Here is a 17,708-nt window from a genome sequence, read left to right on the forward strand (position 1 = left end):
TGTGTTCGAGACTCTGACAAAGTGGGGGCTGGAGGCCATGCTTGAGCAGGGAGGGAGCTTGTCAGAAGCTCTGTGCCCTGGATGGATGTAAATGCCATTGGCCGTGTCAGATGACCCGACAGACGCACCCCCGGGGCCCTGTGGGAGACGGAGTCCAGAGGAGGTCCTGATGATTCCCCCAACTTAACGGAAGAGCTCAAGGCTCAGACGCCCAGAGGACACAGCAGGGTTCAGGCCAAATCAGAAGGCGCGCCTGGGCCGCTGGGACCCACCACGGGTGCTCTCCACACGGCCAGTGTGGGTGCCGAGAGAGACGCTGAGGCCGCAAGGGGAGCCCCGGGGCGTGCTCGGGTGACCCAGGAGCTCGTGACGGGAAGCATGGGCCGGTTGTTGGGAAGCTGCTTTGTGGCACTGTGGGCCTGCACCCTCACAGAGGTGGGCAGGGGCGTGTGCGGGCCGTGCCCAGAGGCGGGAACCCCAGTCGTGTCGCCCGCCCACTCTCACTGCCCAGGTTGCTTGCTCCTCTCAGTCTTGGGTCTTGAGTCTGCTTCCAAGCTCACTCAGGCTGTGGACGTGGGTCATGGGTCCTGGCTTCTTGCTGTTGGTGAAAAGTGCCCAGATCTCCTGGCACACGGCGGGCGGTCCTACCACAGCTGTCACGAGTGGTGAGAGTGCTCTGGTAACATGAAGTGTGACAGTTGTGGGTTTAAATTCAGTTGTGGCCCCTGTTTGTTCCCAGGAGACAGGTTAGACCAGGGCCAGAAATGGCGGCGCCACAGAGAGGGGGTGGGGCCTCGCAGAAGGGGTGGGGCCACGCAGAGGGGGCGGAGCCTCAGGGAGGGGCGGTGCCACACGGGGGCCAGGCCACAGAGAGGGCAGTACCTCAGAGGGGGTGGAGCCATGGAGCCATTGAAACCGGAAAGGAGTCACAGGAGCGGGTTGCAGATCCAGAGCAGGATGCGGACGGTCTCAGTGCCAGTGAAGCAAGTTGGTGGGTCAGATCAGAGAGACAGCATGTCCCACGATAGAAATGTGCATTTGGAGCCCTCGAAAAGGCCCAGTCTGGGCCCTTAAACTGCAGCAGGTTGAGAACAATAGAAATCGTGTGAGACGTGTTCCCAGGCCATTGAGGAGTTAATCCGGAAATCAGGACAGCAAGACTGTTTTGGAAACCCTAGATGTTTCCAAGGGAAAAAGCCTACTTCTGAGTAGCCGTAAATCAGAGAGGAAGTCTCAAGGGAAATGTGAAGACATTTTGAACTGAGTGAAAATTACGTAAGGTTCATGAAATGACACTAGAACGTTGCTTTGAGGGGAATTTCACGTGAAATGCTAACGTGTGATTGAAAAAAGGTTGATGTCCTGACAGGCTCCAGAGACAGGGAACATGCATGTGACGAACGTGACGTAGCGTGTGGGCTGCACGTGGAGAACGTGGATGATCCCCATGGGCTGAGTACAGAGCACACGTGACCCGGCTTGCCTCCTGCCCTCCAGGTACATTGAGTACATGTGTGACATGGTGGCCGAGGAGCCCGTCACGCCCCACAGCAAGCCCATCCTGGTGAAGGCCGTGGTCATGACGCCTGTGCCGCTCTTCAGCAAGCAGAGGAGCGGCTGCAGGCCCTTCTGCGAGGTCTACGTGGGGGATGAGCGCGTGACCACCACGTCCCAGGAATACGACAAGATGAGGTGGGCTCGGGCACAGGCCCTTCTGTCTGTGCAGCCTCGTGCTCCTGCAGCTGTGGGAGGCGCCTGTTCTCTGGGCTTGCAGCCGGGTGGTGGGCCTCGGTGCGGTGGGGCTGGGAGATGTGAGCCTGGGTGGGGTGGGCTGGAGGCAGGGCTGGCAGAGTGGCTCCTTGGACGTCATTTCCTGGAGCACCCTCCTGCCCAAACCCTGACATAATTTGGTAGAAAAATCACGAGGCAGGAGGAAACACGCTTTGGTCTTCGTCAGCATGTGCGCCTCTCGCTTACGTAAGGGAACTGCTTGTTTTGGTTCTGTTCTCCAGAGACTTTAAAATTGAGGATGGCAAAGCGGTCATTCCCCTGGGCATAACAGTCCAGGGGGACGTGCTCATCATCATCTATCATGCGAGGTCCACCCTGGGAGGAAGGCTGCAGGCCAAGGTAAGGGGGGTGCCAGCGGCCCCGGGCTCACAGGTGAGCTTGGCCCTTCGTGTGCGGTGAGGGCCCCAGTCTCGTCTGTGTGGCAGCGCTGGTCGGCAGCCTGCACCTGCCCTCTGCACGGGCCCGAGGGCCTGCTAGGCTGTGGCCTGGGGCTCCCCTGTGGGCCCAAGGAGCTGCTTGTCAGCAGAGGCACCACCCTGATGTCTCTGTGTCCCCGCCACCTGGAACCCTGCCTGGGGCTCTGAGACCCTGGGACCCATGAGAAGCCTGGCGGGGCCCCCACCCAGCCTGAGGACCGCTGCTCCTGTGCTCCCGCCCGCAGATGGCGTCCATGAAGATGTTTCAGATCCAGTTTCACACAGGGTTCGTGCCTCGGAACGCAGCTACTGTGAAGTTTGCCAAGTATGTTGGTGCCGCGCCGTGGGGGGATGGGAGGGGTTGGGGCACACAGACACCCCCGCTGTGGGTGGGGGGCAGATGCATGCTGCACGGTGGAAACTGGCAGGTGCCCAGGAGGGCTCCTGCAGAAGGTGCCAAGCGGGGGCTGCTCGTGGTGATGGCTCGGGGGACCCCCAGCATCAGTGGTGTGGGCCGGAGGTGCCTCTCGGGTTTCTGCGTGTTGCTGCTTCTTTAAGAGCCTCGAGGCTCATGTTTCCGCGTGTTGTTGCCCTTTAATAGCCTCCAGGCACGTTCCCGTCTGTTAGTGTGTTTTCACGTTGGCTCCTAGCGTTCTGCTTTATGTGACAACAAGACAGAGATGAGGAGTGTCACATCTTTAGGCCTCAGGTTTTTCTCCTTCAGGGAGGGTGCCTCAGGGCTTCCATAGGCCTAGCTTCCTGAGACGTGTCTCTTCAGGAGCCAGATGATGAAGACGAGTGAGCAGAAGATGTGCGCACGTCTAAGCTGGGGAGCGGCATTTACTGCCTGGGTCATGTGTGCGGGGAAATACAGGGGTTCTACTGCAGACCTGGAGCAGGTAGACAGGAGGCAGGAGTGACTCGGGGGCTGCGGACCGCACGTGTGGTAGCAGAGTAGACGTGGGAACGTGGTGGAGGTGGGGATGTCGAGTGCCGGGGAGAGGCCAGGCAGCCCTGTTTGGAGCCCGAGGAAAAAAGGATACAGTGGAGATCGTGCTGGGAAGACCGCTGGCCGGAAACTTCCTGAAAGTGATCTGAGAGACAGCAAACCGTAGAATCAGAACTGGAAAGCGGGACCTCTTTGGTGGTCCAGTGGTTAAGACTCAAAGCTGCTAGTGCAGGGAGCCCGTGTCCGATCCCTGGTCAGGGAACTAAAGCCCGTCTGCTGCAACTGAACGTCCAGTGCAGTCAAATAAAATCAAACCGGAAACAGCAAGCAGCTCTTAGAAGGAAGGGATGTCAAACTGCTGAAAACCGAAGATGACCTTTCCAGTGCCCCTGGGGTGGCCTTCAAAGTAAGGAGACCAGCAGCTGCTGTGCACCCGCGCAGTGGAGCCGAGTTGGGACATTTACGGGAGAAGAGCATCACCAACCGCGAAGTCCGTGTCTGGGGGAATCATCCTTCAAACGTCACGGCCGGTCAGAGGTGTTTCCAGGCAACGAGACGTCCGCAGCACGTGTGTCACGCATGGGCCTGTGGGGCCGTGCGCAGGACACGTAAGGAAATGGGGTTGGAAAGAGAAAGCCCCCATCAAAGGTGGGCAGGAGGCTCCTGGCGCTTCAGAGGGATGGCGTCCACACGGCCTGTCAGCTCCTGGGCGGGCTGCCGCGTCCCTCGTTGCCCGGGAAGCAGTTTAGAGCTGTGAAGACAACAAGTAACGCGCCGGGAGCCATGCAGAGTTAGTCTTCTCATGGTGAGAACTCCTCGAGATGAGAACCGCTGAGATCTCCGTCTCAGTGACGTTCACGTGGCAGCGTGGCACCGTTAGCCCTGCCCCCAGAGCCTTAGGCTCAGTGGCTCCAGATTGGGAAGAGGCCCAGTGCTGTTGGTGGTCGGGTGGTGAGTGAGACGCGGTGTCACGTCTGCGACCCCTGGTGTCTGCTCGGGCCTCCTTGGGGTCCCCACGGCCCGAGAAGCGGCCACCCCTGGGGGTGTGGTCCTGCTTGTGTCTGGAGAGAGACTGGGTTTACTCTGTATGGACAGGGGAGCTGTGCTTCACTGCAGGTCAGGCCTCTGGAAGTGGACTCATTGGTTAAAGAGGAGAAAGGCAAGTGGTGCCTGGTGGGCTGTTGAAAGAGGACACTTTTCAGAAGGACTCACATTCCTCAGGGGCCCTCCTGTAACGGGGGTGGGGAGCAGGTGTGAGCGACGATGGGGCAGTCTGGGGCGAAAGCCAGTGCGTTTGTTCCCTGCCCAGTGGGTTTGTTCCCTGCCCAGTGGGTGGGGCTGGTCCTTCTGAGACCCTGGCCCTTGAGGGGCGCTGGGGGCTGCACCTCGTGTCATAGACCTCATTGTGTCCTCACTGGCTGTGAAGACCCTGGCTTGGGGGCCGACTCTGGGCTGGACCGGGCGGGGAGGCGGGGTGGGTGGCCGCCAGCATGTTGCTGAGAGCGGGCCCTGGGGCCCTGCCTCCCTGGAGCTGAGCTTTAGCGGCCTCGCGCCCTCTGTGGGCTGGTCCCCACCTCGTGGACGGGCCCATCCCCAGGCCCTTCACCGCCATTGCTGTCGGGCTTCCCCGCTGTGGTCCCTGCGCCTTCTCCTCCCGACGGCTGACTGTCCCTGTGTCGTCTTCTGGGGGCGCCCCACCGGGACCCGAAGGAGAGCCCCACGGCCCGGCAGCCGCTCTGCCTGCACCCACATGGGCCTGGCCTCACTCCGCAGAGGCCCCTGGTTCCCTCATCATGCAGAGGGGGCTAGGGCCATGAGGAATGGAAAGGACTGACTGGGGGACGTCACTCTGGGGTCACGCGTGCTTGCTCACCCCGTGTTGTTGGGTCGCGACACCTCCGGCCCTCGGGGACCTGCCACTCCTTTTTAGCTCCTCCTCTCGTCGCCTTCCTGTTTTTACACGCACGACCAGTAAGTAACGCGAAGAGAGGTCAGCGAAGAACCCGCTGTGGCCCTGCTGCCGGCTGAGGAACTGGGGTGCGTCAGTGCTGTCCTCAGGTGCCCTCGGCGGGGAGGAGCAGGCTGGAATTCCCTGCAGGTGGAGGGCCGTGGGCCTCAGGCTGCCCGGTGAGCTGGCTGCCGCGGCCAGGCTGCTCCCACCCCATGGGGGTAGGCCATTGTCTCTGCAGCAGCTCCCAGAGGTCTTGGTTTGTGGACGTCTGTTCACAGGGGTTTTGCCAGGATGGATGGCATTGTTTTTATTTGAACCTGCATTTTACGACCTGAGAGCCTGATCCGATTTGAAGCCCAGGACCTGAGGGGTGACGGGAGTTGGGCTCCTGCTCTGAGGGTGTGGTCGGGTCTTGCTGCACACAGACCCCGCAGGCCCCTCTGAGCTTTTGCTCGGTGGTGGCTTGCATGTCCAGAGCATGAGGTGCCGGTGTGGTGCCCGCCGAGAACACGGCCCTGCCCCGTGCCTGCATCCTGGTGGACGTTGGGGTGACCCCGACGTGCCCGTGGTCCTTCCTAACCTGCGCCTGGCCTCCAACTGCAGGTATGATCTGGATGCTTGCGACATCCAGGAGAAGTACCCCGACTTGTTCCAAGTGAGCCTGGAGGTGGAGGTGGAGCCCAGAGACAGGCCCGGCCACGAGGCCCCGCCCTGGGAGGGTGCAGGCATGCGAGGGCTGAACCCCAAGATCCTCTTCTCCAGCCGGGAGGAGCAGCAAGATGTCCTGTCCAAGTTTGGTGAGATCCAGCGTTGAGGGCACGCCTGCGGGGCCCCTGCAGAGGTCATCCTGGTGACCCCTGTCCGCGGGATCAAGGCCTCTTTCCAGAGCGCTTCTGAGTGAGCGCCGGAAGCATGCCGGTGGTGACCCTGGGGCTCCCTTGGCCACAGTACAGGTTGCCTGTGTTCTTGGCGGGCTTTTTCTCCATTTTTTAACGTGAGGTATAGCTAAGTATTCCTAAAAAGCATGTGCACCTCTGTGAGCACATCTGTGTGCATGGGTATACACGTGTGCACACGTGTGACCCAGGGCAGCCTCGGGCAGCAGTGGTATCCATTCACAGATGGGCCCGCATTGGTTGTCCTGTGGGTTCTGGACGTGGAAGCTTGTCCCAGCCCTGGGCCTGGTCCTGGAGCCCTGAGTGGGGGGCCTGACACCCCCTCTTCCTGCAGGGAAGCCAGAGCTCCCCAGGCAGCCTGGGTCCACCGCACAGTACGACGCCGAGGCCGGGCCCGCGGATGCCGAGCCCCCCGAGTCAGACTCGCCGCACAGCAGCGTGGATGCTGACCACTTCCTGCACACGCTGGACTGGCGGGGTGGGTTGGTGGGTCTGGCTGCCCCCTGGGGCTCCCCTCGGCACCCCCTCGTGCTGAGCCACAGCTGTCCTGCTGTGTTCTTTGCAGAGGATCGGGACTCCAGTGTGGGCCCGGAGGGTCACCTGGCCGAGGAGGGTCCCTCTGCTGTGGCCGAGGACGGCTGTGTGAGTGAGCCATCGGACGAGGAAGCCCCGACACCCTCTGCGGAGAGCGGGGACACAGGCGATGAGGACGTGCCCGCCCCCGCCGCCCCGCAGGACGACAGCGTGGACCTTCTGGGGCTGCACGCGGAGGCGGGGCCTGTGCCCGCCCCCCAGGCCCCCGGCGGCCCCCCCAGCAATGCAGACCTGCTCGGCTGCCTGCTCGGGGCCCCGGGCCCCGCTCCGGAGGGTGCTGTGGGGGGCCTGCTCGACGGGGATGCGGCCCTGGTCTTCAGCAGCCCAGCCCCCGCGCCTTGCACCCAGACAACTGCCCCGGCCGGTAGGTGCTGCTGCTGGGAGTGCTCTGTCATTCAGGCACCTTGAGCCATTGCGAGGCGGGCGCTGGTCAGCACTAACCCCCACACTCGGGGCCCAGGTGCCTGGGGAGGGTTGTCCCGGGGTGGGCGCCTGAGCTGAGTGTGCATGGCGGTGCCCGCGCTCAGGCCTGCCTGGGCTGAGTGTGCATTGCCGTGCCTGCACTCACGCCCGCCCACTCCGTGTCGCCGCAGCTGACCCGTTCGGCCCGCTCCTGCTGCCGCCCGACGTGGACACCCCTCCTAGCTCGCAGCCTGACCTCTTCGGGGAATTCCTCAACTCAGACGCCCCGGCCGCCCAGCCCGCGCCCTTCCCCTCCACCCACAGCGCTCCGCCGCCAGCCTGCAGCACCGACTTCCTGCATCTTGGTGAGGGCAGCCTCTGCTCCTGGGTGTGGGGCGGGCGGGCATGGTCTCAGGTCCTCCCTCCCCCGGGACGGGTGCGCAGCCGGTGTCCACACTGTGCACCCTGCTGGGTTCATGGGGTGGGAGGCAGGTTTGGGGGTGTCTGTGTGTGGCTGGCTGCAGCGGGAGGAGGCCCCTGGAGAACCTCTCAAGTGAGGAACCAGACGCTGGTCTCAGCACCGCCCTCAGAGTCTCCACTTGCTGGCTCCTCACGCCCTGTCCTCAGCCTGAGGGAACCAGTCAGAGGGCGGCCTGGAGGGTGTGAGCCTGGGGGCCCCCTGCCCGGCCGCCCGAGCAGGGGATGGGGGTGCCCCGCAGACGGGACTCACAGCCAGGCTGTCCCCGGGGCCCTGAGAGCTCATGTGAGGCTGTGTGTCCACCCCACCGGGGACCCTCAGAAAGCGCCATTGTCTTCCCAGGGGACCTGCCCGCCGAGCCCAGCAAGATGACAGCCTCTGCCAGCCACCCCGACCTGCTGGGAGCCTGGGATGCCTGGGCTGAGGCGCCGGCCCCCGCGCTGGCTGCAGACGGTTAGTGGAGAGACTGTGCCCTCCCCAGCCCTTCCCTCCCATACCTGCGCTGGTTCTGAAGTTTTCACCCCAACTGTTCCTTAGTGCCTCCTGCAGGGCTCCGGGGAGGCTGTGGGCTGTCCTGGTCTGTCCTCCTGGGGCCGGGAGGGCGACTGGCCTCCCACTTGTCACACGTGTCCTGTAGGAGGCGCCCGTGCTGAATTCTGCTCTGGAGGCAGTGGCGTGTGTGAGGCCCGTGACGCGTAGCTCTCTCAGTTCTGTTCATCTGTAGGCCGTGACTTTACAGACGTGTGTGTGCATGCTAAGTCACTTCAGTCATGTCTGTCTGTGACCCTGTGGACTGCAGCCTCCAAGGCTCCTCTGTCCGTGGGGTTCACCAGGCAAGAATCTTGGAGTGATTACCGTACCCTCCAGGGGATCGTCCTCCAGGGGATCATCCCAACCCAGGGACCGACATGGGTCTGTCTGGGTCCCTGCCCTGGCGGGCGTGCTCCTAATCACTACGCCGCCTGGGAAGCCCTTCGCGGATGGGACTCTGGCGGTCTGACCGGCTGTCAGCTCTTTCGGTTTGCTGTTTTCATTACGAGTGAGGTTGATTATTGTTTCGTATGGGTCTGCTTATTTGTGTTTTTTTTGAGAACTGCTCCACGTTCTCTATTTCTCTGCATCAGAGATTCACCCTTTTCCCTTTAGCTGATGAGAGCTCTTTCTGAGCTGCCGTCACTTGTAATGACCTCACAGTGACTCCTCAGTGACCCAGGAGTTGGGGCAGGACAGCCTGTAGAGTTATGGAGACTGTGGGAACGCGCACTCACGCTCTGGATGGGCTGTGAGGGCCGGCGGGGCGGGCCCAGACGATTTGCTCGGGCTGTCAGGAGTGCCGCACGGAACCTTGGGGGTGGCTCCGCTGCACGTGGCCTTGTCCCACGCGAGGTGACTACACCCAGTGAGGCCTTCAGCACGTGAGCTGGGGGAGGCTGTGCCACCCCAGTGCGTGGGTTCTGACGCCCCTGCCCTTCTCCAGGCACCTTCTTCTCTCCTGGAGACCAGCCAGCCCCTTCTGGCCTTCCGGCTGGCCAGACCAAGTCTCAGAGCCAGGACCCGTTTGCAGACCTTGGCGACCTCAGTGCCGGCCTCCAAGGTAACCTAATGGCCACCTGAGGCTGTGGGGAGCACCAGGCCTCTCTGAGGGGGCTCTGCACCCCCCTGAGGCACGTGGGGAGCACCAGGCCTCTCTGGGTGGGGGGCTTTGCACCCCCCTGAGGCACGTGGGGAGCACCAGGCCTCTCTGGGGGGTCTGCACCCCCCTGAGGCCCTGGGGAGCACCAGGCCTCTCTGGGGGGGGCTGTGCACCCCCTGAGGCACGTGGGGAGCACCAGGCCTCTCTAGGGGGGGCTCCGCACCCCCTGAGGCACGTGGGGAGCACCAGGCCTCTCTGCGGAGGGCCTCTGCACCCCCCTGAGACAAGTGGGAAACAACCAGGCCTCTCTGGCGGTCTGCACCCCGCTGAGGCCATGGGGAGCACCAGGCCTCTCTGGGGGGGCCTCTGCACCCCCCTGAGGCCGTGGGGAGCACCAGGCCTCTCTGTGGGGTCTGCACCCCCCTGAGGTGCGGCCTCACCCAATTCCCCAGGGCCCAGCAACAGCAGCAGATGCCCCTCTGCCTTCTCTCAGGAGCTTGTTGCCAAGACAACGCCAGGAGCTGCCAGAGCAGGCACAGGCACTGGCTCCTCTGCCAGCTCCATGGAGTGTGGGGGCCAGCTGGGGGCTGCCTCAGCCCAGGATGGTGGAACCTGCCTGCCCCGCTTGGAGTGTGGGGCCGGGGTGCAGAATTCACCACCATCACTGTCCTTTCTGAGAAGCCCTCTAAGGACGTTGGTTCTTTGGAGGCCATGAGTGTGTCTCATCCCTTGGCAGTTGGGAGGCATGTGGAATTTTAGGTGAAAATAACATCCCCAGACACTTTCCGGACTTTCACAAAGTTTCATTGTCTCCCTGAACGTGTTCCTGGAACTGTGGGTGTGTCTGGGCTCGAAAGGCAGGGCCACCCAGAGCCTTTCGGGTGCTGCCTGTGGTGGAAAGGACTTCTTAGGATCCGGGGCGCCTGTTCTCAGGGTGGAGCCCCACCTTCAGCCTGGCACTGTGACCCCAGACGTCCATCACACCCCCCACAGAAAACAGTCCTGCGTGAAGCTCATGGAGCCGAACAGAGAAACAAACCCACATTCTAGCTGGAGACCTCAGCATCCCTGTGTCAGCACAGACGGAGCCGCAGACGGGAGCCAGCGAGGCCCGGGCTGCCGCGGCACACTGCCCAGCAGCAGGGCCCATGCAGCTGCCAGGAAAGGCCACGCGCTGGGCCGCGGGCAACCCTCAGCAAGGGAGAACGGAGACCACATGGAGTGTGTCACTCCCCGGCCGGCAGAGCCGAACGGGAGGTCGATGGCAGTGAGGTAACTCAGAAGTTGAGCTTTTCAGAACCAAATGGCACAATTCTGAATGACACTTATGTGGCAAGTCTTAAGGGAAATAAAACTGTCAAACGGAATGAAAGTGAAAACACAACATGGCTAAACGTGAGGTACGCAGCTAAAGCAGTGCCGGGAGGGAGACGTGTGTCATTGAGTGTGCAGTTTGGAAAAGAGGAGACGGCTCACTGGTGTTGTGAGTTCTCAGCTAAAGATGCTTGTAAAGCAAAGTAAGCTCAAAGCAAATAGAAGGAAGGGAATCGTGAGAAGCCCAAACCAGTGAGAAAGAGAAGAAACTAGAGAAAACGGGTTGATCAAAACGTCAGTTCTGAGAAGATCAGTAAAGCTGACCAATCTCTCCTAAGATGGATTAAAAAGAGAGGTTAGCATGAGTTGTCCACAGAGCCTGGAGGTGCCAAGGGAAGACAGACTCACGGCCTCAGCCCCACACCTGGGCCTGCTGTGAGGGGCCACGCCGGGGAGGAGGCTGTTGGAGAGGGTCTGTAACTGTGGTGAACTTGAGCTCAGTTAGAAACCACCCGTGGAGGAGCCCTCTAGGCCCAGCTGGGTTCCCTGGACCATTTTACCAAATGTTTAAAGAACACCAGTTCTGCACGGTCTTTTTAGGAAGTAGGAAGAGGAGGGAGTATTTTGCAGTTGGTTTTATGAGGCTGGTATCACTCTGATACCAAAACCAGATGGAGACAGTGCAGAAGAAAACCAGAGGCCCCAAGGCAGCATTGCTCACAGACAGAGACCAGCACGAGAGCCCGCCACGGCAGGCAGGGCTTGTCCCAGAAGGCACGGCCGGCTCAGCACCTCAAACCCACGAGCAGGGCCCGCGGAGGGAGGGCTCGGAGGGAACTGTGATCATACCCACGGTGCAGAGAAGGTGTCCGCGGAGTCCAGCCCACCGTGGGGAGCACTGCCAACAGGCCGGCGGCTCGCAGCCTGTAGACTTGAGCCAGCACGTCTTCAGAGTCCTGCTGCCTGCCTCACGCTGGGTTTCGGAAGACTGCACGCTCTCCGGGGCTGAGCCCGGCAGTGCATGAAGGCAGGAGAGGGGCAGAAGGGACAGGCAGTGTGGCCGTGTGCAGACAGTTAGGGTTTCCCGGGCAGACAGTTAGCTGTCTGGGAAAGAGCTTCAGGTCCCAGGACGCGGGAGCAACAGACACACCAGGGCTGCTCCTGTTTGCTGGCAGCACCTGCAGGGAGCCCCCAGTTCAGAGCAGCACTGTCTACAGTCGCCACAAAAGAAGGAAGAAGGAAACTCGCGGCTCTTACCGAGCAGGCACAGGACTTGTGAAGCTACGAAATAGATGAGGAAAGAGGTCGGGGAAGGCCTTGGAGACTAGCTCGCCGCCCAGAGACCAGCGAGGGGAAGGCTCTCCAGCAGTGGTCAAGGGGTCAGCTTAGTCCCCACCGGAATTCAGACAGACTCACTGTAGAATTTATTGGAGAGTTGGGGGAAGGGGTCCGTTCAGCCCACCGAGCCCTGGCAGACTCTAGCTACTGGAATTAGCCCTGCGTGGTGTGGGCAGGACAGACACACGGGTCCTGGGGCAGGATGGAGGACCTGCAAGACAGCGGTGCAAAGCCATTTGTAGAGGCGCTGGGCAAGGAAAGTGGCCTCGCCCTGAACTTCACGCCTGAAACAGCAAGTGAGTGACCACTGCTCAGAAGCGGCTGCAGATTTTCTAAAGCCTTGAGAAGAGGAACAGAAAGGTGTGTCACCCAGACCGTGATCCATCAGAGAAAAATGGGTGAATCGGACTTAGTCAGAAGGTTTTGCTGTGCTGACGGCTGTCAGCAAGATGGACGCTACAGTGGGGAAAGCAGCTCTGAGCCGCGCGTGCCGGCTCCCGCTCACGTGGGGGCAGCAACAGGGAAAACGGAGCCGGACCCGCCCGCCTTGGGGATGAGTGAGCGTCGGAGAGGACGGCAGCCCTGCCCAGTGCCGGGGACAGCGCCGGGCGCAGAGCTGGCGGGCGTGGCTCCCCGTGGACCCGACCCCTGCTGCTGTTCACCCTGGAGGCACGTGCGGGCTGCGCGGGGGTCCGGCCCCAGTGCACAGGGCTGCCACTGGCAGTGGCCTGATGGAACCTGCCAGAGTCCTCCACGGTGCGTCCACCCGCCAGGCTGCCGGCAACAAGGGGCAGCTGGGCGTGTCCTGAGTGAGAAGACCCATCTCAAAGGCCACCTGTCCTGTGATTCCACTTCCAGAATGTCCTTGAGATGATGGTCACAGGTCAGAAAACAGGGACGTCTTGACCCTGCTGCGTGCGTGAATTTGTACACACGTGAAGTGGCCAAGGACCATACACGTGACACGCGACCTGCCCACGTGTGCCGGTCGGGGGCTGAGGGCTCTGGGCACTGGTTTTGAGCTTCCTGGACTGTGTCCTGCGTGTGAACGCATGGGGAGGGGAGCCCGCCAGGCGCCAGCTCGACACGGCCTGTCGCAGCCGCCGACCTGGGGCACGGTCCCCAAGGGCTGAGCGCCTGCGGGCAGTCCGTGTGGGCCGTCGCTGATGCTCCCGCGGGAACTGTCTCCCCAGGCTCGCCTGCCGCAGCTGCTCCTGGGGGCTTTGGTCCCAAAGCAGCGCCCCCTCCCAAGGCCAGCAGCTCCTGGCAGACGAGTCGGCCCCCAGCCCAGGGCACCCCGTGGCCCCCCCAGGCCAAGCCGCCCCCCAAAGCCAGTGTACCGCCAAGGCCTAACTACACCTCCAGCTTCAGTGTGATCGGTAGCCGGGAGGAGCGGGGGGTCCGCGCCCCCAGCTTTGGTGAGTATCCCCCTCCGGCCCCGTGAAGTGGGTACAGCAGAGTCACGTCTCGTCTTGTCCGGCTCAGTTCAGTCCTCGGGAAGGGCGTTTAAAGAGACTCCACTGGTGGGAGCCCCTTGGGACAGAAGTTCACGGTTCCAGACCTGTGTCTGGGTGACCTCTGCCCCTGGCAGGCACTTCAGGCGGCCAGGCCACACTGTCCAGGAGCCTTCTCTGCCTCGCTGGCCAGGCAGCGGTGGCCGGGTGAGACCTGACTGCAGCGCTCGCCTCGGGGGGTCCCGACACCTGCCACCACGCCGCCCGCCCTGGCGAGCCTGCAGCTCGGGCAGCTCCGTTGGCCACTGCCCGTCTCCTTTCTGCGCCTCCATCCGAGAGGCCCTTGAGCCCCTGCCCAGCATGGAGGGGCGGGTGGGCTGCCTGGGCACCCCTGACCCTCTGCTCGCCTGCAGGTCCAAAGCCGAGGGTGTCAGAGAACGACTTTGAAGACCTGCTCTCCAACCAGGGCTTCTCCTCGCGGGCTGACAGGAAGGGGCCGCGGACCATCGCTGAGATGAGGAGGCAGGACCAGGCCCGGGACTTGGATCCGCTGAAGCTGAAGGTACCAGGGGAGGGATGCAGGCAGCTGGCCGCCGGCTCAGACGTGAGGGCCTGTGTGCGGCACTCTGAGGGGAGGGGGCTTCTGTCCACATTCACTGCTCTTCTCAAAGCTTTGGGGTGAAAAATCAGCCATCCCCACGTGGCTGGGACGAGAGGCTTCGTGCTCGTTAAGCTTCTCTCTCCTCTGAGACCAGCCAGGTGTGACGCTGGTCAGGGTCTGACCCGCAGAGGCCCCAGGGTGATGGACATCTGTGTGCTTATGCCCCGGCCGCGGGCGGACAGGTGGGGGATGGGGTTGCGGGGTCCTCTCAGGGGCCCCCTGGAGTCCAGCCTCGTTCCCACCGGGCACTGGGGCCCCAGGCTGGGGACAGGCGGAGGCTGCGACCGCAGGTCACCTGTGGACGTCCTGCCGAGGATGGGGTCCCTGGTTCCGCATGCCATTCTTGTCCACGTCCCGTTCGTCCAGACCTGGGGACATGTTGGCCGTGCCGGGGGGTCAGTGCAGAAACAGGGCCATACGTCTCTTGGTCAAAGCCCGGCTCTGTGGGGCTCGCCCCAGCTGCGGGGCTTGTGCAGGCCAGGGCCCAGCGCCCCTCAGTGGCACCTTGTCTCCCGCAGCTTCTGGAGTGGACGGAGGGCAAGGAGAGGAACATCCGCGCCCTGCTGTCCACGCTGCACACGGCGCTGTGGGACGGCGAGAGCCGCTGGACGCCGGTGGGCATGGCCGACCTGGTGACGCCCGCACAAGTGAAGAAGCACTACCGCCGTGCCGTGCTGGTGGTCCACCCCGACAAGGTGGGCGCGGGCGCGGGGGCTGCTGGATACGGTTGGCGTGGGTGCCAGGTTGGGGTGGGTGGGTGTGGGGAAAGGCCGCCCTCACAGTGCCGTCCGCCCCACAGGCCCGGGGGCAGCCCTACGAGCAGTATGCCCGGATGATCTTCATGGAGCTCAACGATGCGTGGGCTGAGTTTGAGAGCCAGGGCTCCCGGCCACTCTTCTGACCTGCAGGCACGGCTGCGTGTCTGGCTCTGGAGCCGGTGCTGTGAGCGGCCCTCGAGGGTGGCCAGGGCTCCGGCGGCGTGGGCAGGCGTGGCTGCACCCGGTCGTCGCGTCGTGCCCATGTGCTCAGCGGGTCGGAGCCGATGGCGCTCCCGGCAGGAGAAGAGAAAGCATTCCAAAGCCTCCCAGGTCTCTCCTTTTCTGTCTTGGCCCCAAAGGAAACGTGGCACTCCGTGCTCCCACGCGTGTCACGCTGTGATCTGTTCTGTCCAGTGGCGCGTCCACGAGGTGGGCGGCGCTGCGCTGCTAACCTGCAGAGTCTGTCTGTGAGCGTTCATGTCTCCCCTGTAATCAGCCTGGTGACCACTGTACAGAATTAAACTATTTTCTGATGACCCTCGTCTCTGGCTGCCTCTCCACCTCCCCACCCGTCTGCTGCTGTCCACGGAGGGGCGGCGCAGGGACCCTGCCCCATGGCTCCAGGCTCCTCATCTGCACCGAGCCAGGCCCCCTCCAGGCCCCGGGCTGGGCGGTCAGTGGCGGCAGGAAGGCCGGGCGGTGTGGGCCTGGGGTCACAGGTCAGGACGGCCGGCAGCGGCTCTGCACCCGGTGGGTTTGGCTGGAGGCGACAGTCCAGCCTCCTGTGAGTGTCCGTGCCCCTGGGCTCGTCCCTTCCTGGCCGCTTGGCACCTGTGGCCTGGCTCTGCACACTCTGCCGGCACCGTACCCGACGCATGAGTCACTGAGGCAGCTGTGATGCCAGGGAGATGGAGGAGGGTGCCACCGGCCTCAGGACCCACCCCACGCTGCACTCTGGGCACGTCCTCAGATCAAGGCTTCACCTGGGAGTCTGGGCAGTTGGACTCTGACCCGAAGCCTCCGAGACCTTCCTGGTCCAGCAGAGGGCGAGCCTGTGGCTCCCGGAGGCCCAGAGGAGGAGGGGGCTCTCGCTTCCCCTCTTGAGGCCCCGGGCCTTCCAGCCTCTGCCCCTGGGCTCCCCCACCCCCATCCTGGGCCGTGGGTCTGAGCAAAGGGCAGCGGAGGAGGCCGAAGGCCCGGCTGCTGCTCTGTCCCCTCTCTGAGGTGGGCGCCTCACCACCTGGGTGGTGGCCCTTCACGGGCTGAGGCCTCCTGAAGAACAGTGAACGACCCCAGTAGGCCCGAGGGTGCACACGCGCGCTCCGGGCACCAGCTCAGGCCCTGGAGGGCCCGCCCTCCCCTGGGTCTGGTGGGCGCTCCTTCACGCCCCCGGCTCTGACTTAGCCCCAGGGTGGGTGACAGCCCCACTGTCTCCATTCTCCAGAGACCAGGCGTGGCCCCTGCAGCGGGCCCCCGGGGGCTCGGGGAGTGACCCTGGCCCTAAGCCAGCACTGCCAGCTGTACCCCCGCTCGCAGAGGCTGTGGGAGGTGCACCTTTGCAGAGATCAGGTCTGGAGATGGGCCTCCCGTGCCTCTGTGGCCCCAGGACCCCCTAGTCTGGCCACTGCCCGCCCTGTAGAGGCCCCACCCAGCATGTGCCCGAGCATCTGGGTGACGAGTGTCGCAAGGGACACGGCCCTCGTCCCGTGCGGTCCGTCCCTCCCAGCCCATCCCCGGTGGCCTCTTACGCTCCCCGAGTCCCGGCAGGCATTGAGCCCTGAGTCTGGAGAAGGTGGGCGTGTGACTCCTCCACAGGAAGCCCCCTGATGGCGGACCCTCGTCACGTTCCTGCCGCGTGGCTCTCCTGGCCTTGGGGAGGCCACGTGCCCCCGGGGCTTGTGGGCTGGGGACCCTCGGGTGCCGCGGGAGGCCCACCTGCTTGCCTCCAGCACAGAAGGCGGGCTGGAATCCCGCCCTTGTTGGATTCCGCAAACGCCCGATTGTGGAAAGGACTCGTTTCCTTGTGAGCCTCCACCAGCGCCCGTGAGCAGCCCAGGAAGACGGGTCAGGCCAGCTCAGCTGCCCACCCCCGCTGGCTTCCTTGCCTGCCCTGGTCACTCCTGAGGCCTCAGAGAGGAACTGCTGCCCCCGGCCCGAGTCCGGGCTCTGCCTTGGGGGGCCCAGGGTTAGACCCCCTCAGGCCCTGCAGGGCCCTGGGAGAAGTGGGCCCCTGCTCTTGGCTGTTCCCTTCCCGCCCAGCTGGGGCTGAGCCCACTGCCCATTGGACCAAGCCCCAGACTGCCTGGTGGGCACGGGTCCCTCACAGACCTTGGGAATTGCCCTGTCCCAGCACGTGCGGGGTGACTGTCCCCAGGTCTGTGAACCGGCCCGGGAGAAGCACCTCTGCCCAGGTGGAGTTCGGAGGTGGGAATTCTGACCAAGGGAGACCTGTCCAGCATGAAGCCGGCTTGGGCCCCCTTGCTCTGCAGCCACTGGGCCCCCGTCCCCTGGCGCCCTTGGGTGCGCTGGGCCCTGCCAGGAGCCACCGCGCCTGTCCTGTGCCCCAGTGATGACACAGCTGGGGCTGCGGTGCCGGGACAGCCCCTCCCCAGTGCCCAGCCGTGGGAGGGGGGCTCGCTGCCCAGAGGGCGCGGCAACACACATACAGGACATACACACACCACACACCACACGCACACCATACACAGACACACATGACACACACCACACACCACACACACACACACACACCACACAAATACCACACACACACACACACACACACACCCCCCCATACAGACACACACCACACATACCACACACACCACACATAGACACACACCATGCAGACACCACCCACACATCACACACACACCACACACACACACCACACACACCAGACACACCATACACACACACACACACACACCACAGAAACACATGCCACACACAACCACACACCACACAAACACTACACACACACCATACACACACCACAGACACACCATACACAGACACACACGACACACCACACACCACACACACACTACACACACACCACACAAATACCACA

General features: G+C 63.2%; 1 protein-coding gene across 6 annotated transcripts in view; it reads left to right on the plus strand.

The window, feature by feature from the left end:
- GAK (cyclin G associated kinase) overlaps positions 1-15,171 on the plus strand; it is a 47,862-nt gene extending 32,691 nt beyond the window's left edge. For 5 of the 6 annotated variants that reach the window (NM_001046084.2, XM_010806358.4, XM_024993153.2 and 2 more), the window contains 13 exon segments: positions 1,498-1,692; positions 2,013-2,130; positions 2,453-2,532; positions 5,711-5,904; positions 6,338-6,481; positions 6,569-6,961; positions 7,191-7,364; positions 7,820-7,930; positions 8,955-9,071; positions 12,956-13,180; positions 13,630-13,778; positions 14,396-14,572; positions 14,677-15,171. In NM_001046084.2, the coding sequence (NP_001039549.1) occupies positions 1,498-1,692; positions 2,013-2,130; positions 2,453-2,532; positions 5,711-5,904; positions 6,338-6,481; positions 6,569-6,961; positions 7,191-7,364; positions 7,820-7,930; positions 8,955-9,071; positions 12,956-13,180; positions 13,630-13,778; positions 14,396-14,572; positions 14,677-14,778 (2,179 nt within the window). In that variant the 3' untranslated portion in view covers positions 14,779-15,171. 6 annotated transcript variants of the gene reach the window in all.
- The last annotated feature ends 2,537 nt before the right edge of the window (positions 15,172-17,708 follow it).

This window comes from Bos taurus, chromosome 6 (assembly GCF_002263795.3).
Source record: "Bos taurus isolate L1 Dominette 01449 registration number 42190680 breed Hereford chromosome 6, ARS-UCD2.0, whole genome shotgun sequence".
NCBI classification, from domain to species: Eukaryota; Metazoa; Chordata; class Mammalia; order Artiodactyla; family Bovidae; genus Bos; species Bos taurus.